Below are 12,535 nucleotides of genomic sequence, written 5' to 3'. Positions count from 1 at the left end.
CCCAAACAACCCATCCTCCAATCCTTGCACTTTCCCCTGCCACTGCAGGAACTGTAAAACCTGCGCCCACACCTCCTCCCTCACCTCTATCCAAGGCCCTAAAGGAGCCTTCCACATCCATCAAAGTTTTACTTGCACATCCACTAATATCATTTATTGTATCCGTTGCTCCCAATGCGGTCTCCTCTACATTGGGGAGACTGGGCGCCTCCTAGCAGAGCGCTTTAGGGAACATCTTTGGGACACCCGCACCAATCAACCAAACCGCCCCGTGGCCCAACATTTCAACTCCCCCTCCCACTCTGCCGAGGACATGGAGGTCGTGGGCCTCCTTCACCGCTGCTCCCTCACCACCAGATGCCTGGAGGAAGAACGCCTTATCTTCTGCCTCGGAACACTTCAACCTCAGGGCATCAATGTAGACTTCAACAGTTTCCTCATTTCCCCTTCGCCCACCTCACCCTAGTTCTAAACTTCCAGCTCAGTAACTGTCCCCTTGACTTTCCCGGACTTGTCCTACCTGCCTATCTTCTTTTCCACCTATCCACTCCACCCTCTCCTCCTTGACCTATCACCTTCATCCCCTCCCCCACTCACCCATTATACTCTATGCCACTTTCTCCCCACCCCCACCCTCCTCTAGCTTATCTCTCCATGCTTCAGGCTCACTGCCTTTATTCCTGATGAAGGGCTTTTGCCCGAAACGTCGATTTCGAAGCTACTTGGATGCTGCCTGAACTGCTGTGCTCTTCCAGCACCACTAATCCAGGGTAGAGAAAAGATCTACAATGATATTGTGAGGTTTGGAAGGTTTGACTTGGAGGGAGATGCTGAATATTTTCCCTGGAGTGTGGGAGGCTGAAAATTATAAAATTATGAGGAGCATGGATATGATAAATAGACAAGGTCTTTCTTGCAGGTTGGGGGAGTCCAAAACTAGAGGGCATAGGTTTAAAGTGCGAGGGGAAAGATTTAAAAGGGACCAAGCTGGCAACCTTCTCATGCACAGAGTGGTGCGTGTATGGAATGAGCTGTCACAGGAAGTGGTGGAGGTTGGTACAATTATAACATATCAATGGGAATATGAATAGGAAGGGTTCAGAGGGATATGGGCCTAATGCTGACAAATCAGACTAGATTAATTTAGGATATCTGATCGGCATGGATAAGTTGGACTAAAGGGTCTGTTCCCGTGCTGTACATCTCTATGATTCTAAATGAGAGGTTATACTGAAGGCTCATTTGATCTCTCAGGTAGAAAGCAGGGACGTTACTCAGTATCCTAGCCAATACTTATTTTACAACTAACTTTACCAACACAGATTATTTAGTCACTATTGCACTGCTGTTTGTGGAACCATACTCTATACAAATTGGTCATTGCACTTCATGCAATAGTGATTGCACCTACAAAGTACTTCGTTGGCTGTAGGGCCCTTCAAGAAATGTTGATGGTGTGTAATGCACTTGATGCAAATCAGTCTTTTTTCTGTGTGTAACTTAAGAAGTTAATAAAATGTTCTTACCAGCGGTAGTGCACTCCATTGTTTGATTATTTGGGGTAAACCCTTCAGGACAGATATCAAAACATCTTCCTTTATGCAAATAGAATCCTGGTTTGCATTTTGTACAGAAATTTTTGTTGAAGCAGGTGTCACAGTTGTCAGCTCTGCATCCTGAAACAGATTTTTAAAAAAAATCAGTAAACAGGCTTTCCATTTTATGCAATTCATTTAGTGTAAAATTGAGCATCAAGTTACCCAATCTAACCAGAGTAGACAGGACTGGGGAAGAAATCTGATTACATATTAAATTAATTTAACAAATTGCTTTAATGATAGTTGCAGTTAAACCAGTGAATGACCTGAAATAATTTAATAGCATGTAAATATATAAAGACGGGATTTTACAATGGCCACTGTGACAGAGCCTGCTGTGCTAATGTGTGGTCTCAGCTTTCTTTACTGTTTGAAACATATTTACTGGCAGCACATTTTAAGAGATCATTTTGTTCCAAAATTTCACAAAGTTTGTGGATAATAAATATTACAATTGGCAATGCACTTTAAACATAACATTTTTATAAATATACAAAGTGACCACAAAGTACACAGTTTTGAGGTTTGAATTAGGTTTTAAATGAACAACCAGCAAGTTCCATTTTTTGGAATGTACTGGCTGCTGCATGCAAGTGTCATCTTGCCAGCAACATCTTGAAATGGATGATTCTCGACTTCAAATACAAATTAAAGGAATACCGGGGTGAAAAAAGCACATTTACTGCTTGTAAACCCTGCAATGATAGCAGACTTAAATTCGTATATGCTTTATGATAATAGTAACATGTTTTATATATGTGGCTCAATTATAAAATTCCAATTTTCTATTTCAATCCCTCTCCCGATAGTCTTATCCCTCTTTATTTCTGTGACCTCCTTCAGCCTTTCAACTCTCGAAGGTACCTAACCTCCTCCAATCTTGGCATCCTGCATATCCCCACTTTTTGCTGAATCATCTTAGGTGTCTGTACCTTTAAATGCCGAGAATGTATATTTTGCAATCCCCCCTTAAACTCTACCTTTCTTCTCCACTAACCTAAAGCTTAAAAACATTTCTTTGACCAAGCTTTTGGTCATCTGCCTTGATACTATTTAACATGGCTTTGTGCTGAATGTTATCTGATAATGCTTTTGCGAAGTGCTTTGAGATGCTTTTATTAAGTCAAATGTGTTCTATAAATGCATATTAATTGTGTTATACACTAGAACATTACAGTCATGACTAAACTTCAGAAATTGCTGGAAAGCACTATGAAACGTAATGAGGTCTTGAAAGACATTTTATAAGAACATGTCATTTTTTAGTCAAAGACAATTTTATGACTGATGTATATTTGCAGACTTGCACCAAGTAGAAAGTGGAACAGGATTTTCTAGAATTAGCTTTCTACCATAGAAAATACCAAATGGCCTCACTCTTCGAAGACTGCAATTTCCCCTCCAATGCCCTACAGCGCAACTCCTCCACTACCTGCACATTCACCCTTGAACCCCAACCCTGCCAACACAACAAGGACAGAACCCCCCTCCCCACCCCCATCCCCAAGTCCTCACTTTCCACCCCACCAACCTCCACATACATCGCATCATCCTCAGCCACTTATACCACCTACGACCTAATGTTTGGCACACCATCATGGTCCAACGGGTTTGTTCTGTGCTGAGCTTTTCTATGTTCTATGTTCTAAACAGACCTCACCACTGGGATATATTTCCTCCCCACCCCTTTCAGCGTTTTGGAGAGACCATTCCCTCTGCGACTCCCTTGTCAGATCCACAACCACCACCAGCCCACACCCCATTCCCAGCACCTTCTCCTGCCACCATAAGAAGTGCAAAACCTGCGCCACACCTCCCCCCCCACCTCACCTCTATCCAAGCCCTCAAAGGATCCTTCCAGAAATTTACCTGTACCTCCACTAATGTCATCTACTGTATCTGTTGCACCCAATGAGGTCTCCTCTATATCGGGGAGACAGGACACCAACTTGCAGATCATTTCAGAGAACATCTCTGGGACACCTGCACCAACCACCCCCATCGCCCAGTGGCTGAACACTTCAACTCCCCCTCCCACTCCAGCAAGGACATGCAGGTCCTGGGCCTTCTCCATCGCCAAATCCTAACCACTCGATGCCTGGAGGAAGAATGCCTCATCTTCTGCCTTGGGACCCTGCAACCACATGGGATTAATGTGGATTTCACCAATGTCCTTGTTGCCCTTCCCTCCACCTTACCCCAGTCCCAAGCCTCCAACTTGGCACTGCTCTGTTGACCTGTCCATCGTCTTTCCCATCTATCCGCCTCACCCTCCCTCCGACCTATGACCTTCTCCCCCACCTTCATATACCTATTGCATTCCCAGCTACCTTCCCCCCAAGACCCACCCCCCTCCAATTTATCTCTCAACCCACCGGCCCGCAAGCCTCATTCCTGATGAAGGGCTTATGCCTGAAACATCTATTCTCCTGCTCCTTGGATGCTACCTGACCTGCTATGCTTTTGCAGCATCACACTTGCAACTCTGATCTCCAGCATCGGCAGTCCTCACTTTCTCCCTCTGTCTCATTCGCTGCCAAGAATTCAAAAGCTTCAAATTTTGAGACACATTGGGGCAGAAGCTGAAGGCAAGAAGCCAAGTTCATTGCTTAACTGGATGACTGGGTAAAGTGAGCATTTGAAGTTATTGTATTCAATTACAAACAATTTTCCTTTCCATGTAGAGCTGTTCCCGTCAGGATTTGTTTTTATTAGAAACAAGCTGTTTACATTTCCAGTTGCAATAGTACTATCTAACATGTAGAGAGCCTAGAAAATCCTGATGATAATTACAGATTATTTCTTGTTAATTTAATTAATCCTCCAATGTAATCATTATAACAATGTAGTGTCCTGACAGTTGTTCCTTGCAAGAATAGTGATATAACTTTATTAAATCATCACATAATTGATTCTGAAATTGTAGCTTAATCTTGGAGTTTACAATGTAATTACAAATTAATTAAGTTTTTCTCTCATTGTTAAATCTGCTACCTGAATGCCAGATTACGATGTTGCAGTTGACCTCAAACAAAGAAATACCTTAATAAATTTAATTAATATACTGAAACAAAATCTAAAATCACATTTATGCATATTAAATTATGGAGCTGAAGCTTTTGTCTTCATTCCCTCCATGTGTCTATTTGTGGTACTTTGTCATACAGTCTAGAAATCCTGAGACCCCAGTTTCTGCTTAAATTGTTATCGAAATACATTTAATTACTTATAAAGATTTTATTGCCAGACAATACAATAGGATTGAAATTGAGACTGGTGCAACATAATTGGTGCAAGTAGAAATTTAAATCAAATTTCTTAACTCAGATTTGTATCTAATAAACTCTGTAAATAGAATGCAAAGTGAATATCAGCTGAGAATGAGGTTCAGAACCAATGGTCAGAAAGACGAAAGTTTCAGGAGAGTAGACTTTGGGCTGTTGGCTGACAAACGTGCAATATGGAGCCAGCTATATAAACTACAAAATTTCCAGATTGATCTCAACTTGTTAGCCAATCTCAGCCAGGCCAGATTAACATCTTTAGGCTAAGGAGGGAAACAAATCATCCCGGGTTCTCGAACCTGATAACTATCTAATGTTTTTTTTGGAAAATGTAGCTATGAACTTTGGATGAGAACATGATTGAACTTGTCTGTGATTCACCCATTGTTGTACAACTGCCAGTATTCATTCTGCTGGTTCACATTTCCAGAAAGGGTCAGTTTAGTGAGTTATAGGAATCTGGTAATACCTGTTACCACTGCTTTTAACAGAAAATGAAGAAAAATAAATTCCAATAACCATTATTAAAATAAAATATAAGATATTTCAATTTCATGCAAATGAAAACTCTAATTAAAGAGTATAATCCATTACTCTGAGGGAGATTTGTTTCTATCAAGGTTAGTAGTGGCAGGGTTTACTTTTTTTTAACATGAACATTATTTTCACAGATGTATTCACAGAATCGAGGGAGTGTGGCTTAGTGTTATCTAAATGTAGAGAATCTCAACATCTTAACCTGAGGTTTTCAGCCAAGGCTTTGAAAGTATATATACTGAGGAATGCCCATAGAAATCGAACAAAAATAATGTTAGAATTTTCTTAATATAATTTAGATCTCAGTGATAAGTAAACCTTTTGGCTCAAGTATCAGTAGAAGACCAACAGTTATCCAGTTTTTAAAAAAAAATGCTTTTAACATTGAAATGAACCATTACGTTAACCAACATAACATTAACCCTATGGAGTTTGGACACTTACGTGTACATTTGTTCATTTCTGGTGTTCGGACTCCGTAGTATCCACTTGGACAGGAGGAGAGACAGACACCAGTCTGTCTCATCCCATTTCTCTCCAGAAAGAAGAAGAGTCTAGGTTTACATGAGAGGCATCCATTATATTCAGAACATCGATCACACCCTTTGGGGCAACCTTGGCTCACGCTTGCATTGGCTGGTAGGAAACAACAATTGATATTATCTAACAGACTATAACACTAAATAAAGTTAAAAATACACAATCTTTCTGACTGAGATTAATCTGTAACAGTTGATATTGGAAATAGTGTTTTGGTTATGTAATAAGGTGATTATTAGTAGGTGTTTAGTACTGTCACTTTGGTCATTCTAGAATTTGTTGGCCTAGACTGCTAGTTAAAGTCGTAAGATCACAAAAGAATTTTAAATGCTGGGGTGGTCATTTGGTCCATGTAAATGCATTCATCTAGAAGCAGTTTGTAGTCCCCCTTGTGCACCGTCCTGTTATCTCTTAAAATGTTAAATGGCTTTCATTCCTTCAAAGCAATGGCATATTAAAAAGGAGGAAGACAGACAAAGGTAGAGACCACATGGTCAGTGAATCAAATGAGAAAGAAATCTACACTGCTGTCTGACAGAGCAGTGAATCGCACAGCTACTGCCTTTGCTGTTCAAGTATCTCTGGACATCGAATTGCATTTACGAAAAATGGTCAGGTAAATGGGTTACTTCCAGAAAAGGTAGGAGGGCTAGGCAGGTAGTGCAGCAGTCTCCTGTGGCTACCCCCATTTCAAACAAGTATGCTGTTTTGGACAATGTAGAGGGTGATGGACTCTCAGGGGAATATAGCACGAACAGCCAAGTTTCTGGTATCAGGACTGGCTCTAGTGTAATAAGGGGGACATTATGTCCTAAGCGATCGATTTTGATAGGGAACTCTCTAGTCAGAGGCACAGGCAAATGTTTCTGTGGCCGACAGCAAGAAATCAGAATGGTGTGTTGCCCCCCTGGTGACAGGATGAAGGATATCTTGAAGAGAGTGCAGAATATTTTCGAAGGGGAGCGGGGCCAGCAGGATGTCACTGTACACATTGGAACTAATGATATAGGAAGAGAAAGGGGGGAGATTCTGAAGGGAGAATATAGGAAGTTAGACAGCAATTTAAAAAAGGAGGTCCTCGAGAATAGTAATATCTGGATTATCGAGGTAAAAACAATGACTGCAGATGTTGGAAACCAGATTCTGGATTAGTGGTGCTGGAAGAGCACAGCAGTTCAGGCAGCATCCCAGTAGCTTCGAAATCAACGTTTCGGGCAAAAGCCCTTCAGGGCTTTTGCTCGAAACGTCGATTTCGAAGCTACTGGGATGCTGCCTGAATTGCTGTGCTCTTCCAGCACCACTAATTCAATATCTGGATTATACCTGGTACTATGAGCTAGTGAAGGTAGGAATAGGAGGATAGGGTAGAAAAATGCCTGGCTGAGGAGCTGGTGCATGGGAGAAGGGTTCACATTTTTGGATCATTGGAATCTCTTTTAGGGTAGAAGTGACTTATATAAGAAGGACAGACTGCATTTGAATTGGAAGGAGACTAATATACTGGCAGGGAGATTTGCTATAGGTCCTTTGGAGGATTTAAACTAGTAAGAAAGTGAGACAGTGAAGAACGGGATCAGTCTGAGACTGGTACAGTTGGGAAAAGGAGCAAGTCAGACAGTCAGGGCAAGCAGGAAAAAAGCAGAGACCAAGGTAGGACTGATAAATTAAACTGCATTTATTTGTTGCCTAACAGGGAAGGCAGATGAACTCAGGGCATGGTCAGTAACATGGGACTGGGACAGCATAGCAATTATAGAGACATGGCCAGGAATGGCCAGGACTGGCAGCTTAATATTCCAGGATACAAATGCTACAGGAAGGATGGAAAGAGGAGCAAGAGAGGAGGGAGAGTGGTGTTTTAGATAAGGGATAACATTATGCTGTACTGAGGGAGGATATTACTGGGAATATGTCCAGGCAAATTATTTGAGTGGAACTGAGAAATAAGAAAGGGTTGATCCCTATATTGGGTATGTACTATAGACTGGGGGTGGCGGTGGTTGGGGGGGGGGGGGGGGGGGGTGTCTATAGTACAAATTTGTAAGGAGATTTCAGTTATCTGTTAGAATAATAAGATGGTTATGGTAAAGTATTTTAATTTTTCAAACATAGACTGGGACAGCCATAGTGTTATGGCTTTAGATGTAGAGGTATTTGTTAAGGCTGGACAAGAAAATTTTTTGATTCAATATATGGATGTACCTACTAGAGAAACCTGACTACTCTTGGGAAATAAAGCAGGACAAGTGACTGAGGTGTCAGTAGGGGAGCATTTTGGGGCCAGTGACCATAATCCTATAGGAAGGATGTTGTGAAATTTGAGAGGGTTCAGAAAAGCTTTGCAGGGATGTTGCTAGGGTTGGAGGGTTTGAGCTTTCAGGAGAAGCTGAATAGGCTGGGGCTGTTTTCCGTGGAATGTCGGAGGCTGAGGGATGACCTTATAGAGGTTTATAAAATCATGTGGCGCCTCGCTAGGATAAATAAACAAGGTCTTTTCCCTGGGGTGGGGGAGTCGAGAACTAGAGGGCATTGGCTTTGGGTGAGAGGGGAAAGATTTAACAAGGCACCTAAGGGGCAACTTTTCATGCAGAGGGTGGTGCGTGTTTGGAATGAGCTGCCAGAGGAAGTGGTGGAGTCTGGTACAATTATAACATTTAAAAGACACCTGGATGAGTATATGAACAGGAAGGGATATAAGCAAGTGCTGGCAAATGGGACTAGATTAATTTAAGAAATCTGGTCAGCATGGACAAGTGTCTCAAACAGAAGTGTCTGTTTCTGTGCTGTACATCTCTATAACTCTATGATTATGACTTGGAAGACATTGTATTTGTTACCCATTCTTAAATGCACTTTAAATCATTTGAAGACTAATCTGATAGCATCATGAAATGTGTCATTTACCAGTTTTAACCTGTTACCCCCTGTGTTAAAGAACAGAGGTTGAGGATTACCGAGACAGAATCCAGGCATTCCCCTTCATTTTATTCTTAAAATAAATTATTATACAGTATGTGGATATATGTGCAATGATACTGAAAAACAAAGTAAAATTGCTTAATGATAACACCTTGTACAGAAAGACTGCATGTTACATTCCCTCATTTTTAGTGTACATTAGCATTCCAAAAATTATTTTTTCTAATATTTCTCATAATTTCTTAGGGATTATTCCTTTCTTCATAAACGAATTGGATAGCTGACCGCTGCTATTCAGTCATTTGAATGTTTGGATTTCTCCATTCTCCAGCATCTGATTTAAAACTGCAGCATTGATTCTCAGTCCTTTTTCATTCACGTGATTTATTATTATCCCATAGTAAATTATTATCAATATAGCACTCAATGGGCATTGCTGCTCAATCTGTTTTTAGAATTTCTTCCATAATTCTGTATCTACAGTATCAAGAGAATGAGATTTTATGCCATGGAGGTACTTGTTACATCCCTTCTGAACATGTTATCTACCTCAGCTAAATGGCAACATTTACATCCACTCAAAGAAAAATTAAAACCCTCTTGCACTTGAGAACCCATTGCAGAAATTTACGGAAGAATGGTCACCTGTAAGTTTCATATTTCTGGCTTCTTCCAGTGATGGAAATTTCAAAACACAATTGCCCATTTTTAAATTGTTAATGTTTTCCTTACCATAACATTATATTCAGCTTGGGACTTTTCATAGTTATATTGAACTCCAAGACCACCATCTGGCAATGGGCTTTGTTTGGGTATTTAGCTAATTCAGTTGTCCAATTAAATTTACAAGGCCTCCATTTCAGATTTGGAAATTGCTGCAGTTTTTGTGAGCCCAATTTTGACTAACTGCAATAGGGCTAACATTTTCTAAAATAAGATTGCTGATCCAAAGCAACACATGATCCAGCCTCCAATCCAATTCACTTCCGAAACCTGACTGTGAACTTTGAATTCTGCTCAAGCCTATTTATAACAATGGTTTCATTGATCCCATCCCACAAAACTCCATCTATGTACATCATAAGGAAATCTGAAAGGCACCCCCACTGGTGTCAATAGAACATGCAAGATCTGTTTTCACCTGGAAATAGTCCAATTTTAATCAGGTAGCTACTGAGAAGCACCAAACATTGGAAACATTATTCAGCCTTATTTAACTTCCAGGGTGAACCCATTGCAAATGATGCCTCTTTTGGAGGGCGAAGAGGCATGTTTCTGTTGAGTTGACCACCCTGCAGAAGCATAGTTTTAAACAGAGGGTGGTGGTGGAGGGTTGCTTTTCAGACTGGAGGCCAGTGACCAGTGGTGCGTCACAAGGGTAATTGCTACGTCCATTGCTTTTCGTCATTTATGTAAATGATTTAGATTTGAACATAGGAGGTTTGGTTAATAAGTTTTCAGATGACACCAAAATTGGAGGTGCAGTGGACAACGAAGAAGGTTACCTCAGAGTACAATGGGATCTTGATCAGATGACCCAATGGGCCGGGGAGTGGCAGAAGAAGTTTAATTTAGATACATGCGAGGTGCTACATTTTGGAAAGGCATATAAGAGCAGGACATACACACTTAATGGTAAGATCCTAGGGAGTGTTGCTGAACAAAGATACCTTGGAGTGCAGGTTCATAGTTCCTTGAAAGTAGAGTTGCAGGTAGATAGTATAGTGAAGAAAGCGTTTGGGATGCTTTCTTTATTGATCAGAACATTGAGTATAGAAGTTGGGAAGTCATGTTGCGGCTATACAGGGCATTGGTTAGGCCACTTTTGGAATATGTGTGCAATTCTGGTCTTCCATCTATTGGAAGGATGTTGTGAAACTTGAAAGGGTTCAGAAAAGGTTTATAAGGATGTTGCAAGGGTTGGAGGATTTGAGCTGTAGGGAGAAGCTGAATAGGCTGGGGCTGTTTTTCCCTGGAGTTTTGGAGTTGAGGAGTGACCTTATAGAGGTTTATAAAATCATGAGGAGCATGGTTAGGTTAAATAGAAAAAGTTTTTTCCTGGGGTGAGGGAGTCCAGAATTAGAGGGCATAGGATTAGGGTGGGAGGGGAAAGATGTAAAAGGGACCTAAGGGGCATCTCCTTCACACAGTGTTGTTCGCATATGGAATGAGCCGCCAGAGGATGTGGTGGAGGCTGGTTCAATTGCAACATTTAAAAGGCATCTGGGTGAGAATATGAAGGGTTTAGAGGGATATGGGCCAAGTGCTGGCAGGTGGAACAAGATTAGGTTGGGATATCTGATCGGCATGGACCAAATTGGACCAAAGGGTCTGTTTCCGTGCTGTACATCTCTGTGACTTAATGACTCTATGACAGAGTTATAAGTGCAGAGCAGGCCATTCAATCTTTTCAGTTCGCTCTGCCATTCAGTGGCTGATCCAAGAATCCTCAACTCCACTTTCCTGTCTTTCTCCCAAAATGCTTGATTCCATTAATGATTATCTTTATCTTGGACTTTAATGCACTTAGAGACCCAATCCTGACAGCCTATGTGGCATAGAAGTCCACCGATTTAGTATTGGCTGAGAGAAAAATATTCCTCCTCATCTGTGTATTAACTGGGTGTTCTCTTACTCTGATATTATATCCTCTGGTCTTAGACTCTCCTACAAGGCAAAGCAGCCTCACATTAACTACCCTGTCAGGTCTGTTAAGAATCTGATCTGTTTTAATAAGATCTCCCCTCATTCATCTAAACTCCAATGAGTACAACCCCAACCTATTCAACCTCACTTCATAGAAAAATCCCTCCATTCCAGGAATCAACCAAGTGAACTATCACTGAACTTTTTAAAAAGCTAATACATCGCTCCTTACTAAAAGGACTAAAATTGTTCACAATATGCCAGTTGTGGTCTAACTAATGTCTTTTATAGTGTTAGCAAAACCTCCCTATTTTTATATTCCATCCTATTTGAAATAAAAATCAACATTCTATTTGCTGTTCTTCTTACCTGCTGAACTTGGATGCTAACTTTTTATGATTCACGCACGAAGACCTCCAACTGACTCTGCACTGCAGTTTGATGTTAAAAATCACACAACACCAGGTTATGGTCCAACAGGTTTGATTGGAAGCACACTAGCTTTTGTAGCGACTCTCCTTCATCAGGTGATAGTGGAGGGCTCGATTGTAACACAGAATTTATAGCAAAAATGTGATGTAACTGAAATTATACATTGAAAAATTGATTGTCTGTTCAGCCTTTCATCTGTTAGAATACTGTGATATTTTCACTTCTTTCATGTGTAAATCACAAAACCTTTTTTTAAAAGTTGCATTCTCGGGTTAGCTGTTAACAATGGTGATAGCTAGACAATATGTTGAAGGTGTTGGCCCCCTGTTTGATATAATCTTTCCCCATTTAAATAATATTCAACTGTCCTATTCTCCCTGCCAAAGTGAATAACCTCTTATTTTCCCACATTATATTCCATCTGCCATGTTTTCGCCCACTCACTCAACCTGTCTATAACTCTTCATAGTCTCTTTGTACCATTCTTACTATTTGCCTTCTTCTGTATTTTTGAGCCATCTGCCAACTTGAATATAGTGCATTCACTTCCTTCAGCCTAGTCATAGTAAATAATTGTGG

The 12,535-nt window shown here is 40.8% G+C and overlaps 1 protein-coding gene across 1 annotated transcript in view; it reads right to left on the bottom strand.

Moving 5' to 3' along the window:
- The window catches only part of rspo3 (R-spondin 3), a 112,247-nt gene that overhangs the window by 83,060 nt on the left and 16,652 nt on the right, over positions 1–12,535 (bottom strand). Inside the window, exons 2-3 of the mRNA XM_072556004.1 lie at positions 5,864–6,055; positions 1,527–1,676 (exon numbers count right to left, since the gene is read on the bottom strand). Of these exons, the coding sequence (XP_072412105.1) occupies positions 1,527–1,676; positions 5,864–6,055 (342 nt within the window). The remainder of the gene's footprint in view (positions 1–1,526; positions 1,677–5,863; positions 6,056–12,535) is intronic.

This window comes from Chiloscyllium punctatum, chromosome 3, assembly GCF_047496795.1.
Source record: "Chiloscyllium punctatum isolate Juve2018m chromosome 3, sChiPun1.3, whole genome shotgun sequence".
NCBI lineage: Eukaryota > Metazoa > Chordata > Chondrichthyes > Orectolobiformes > Hemiscylliidae > Chiloscyllium > Chiloscyllium punctatum.
This window is presented reverse-complemented; position numbering and strand designations above follow the sequence as displayed.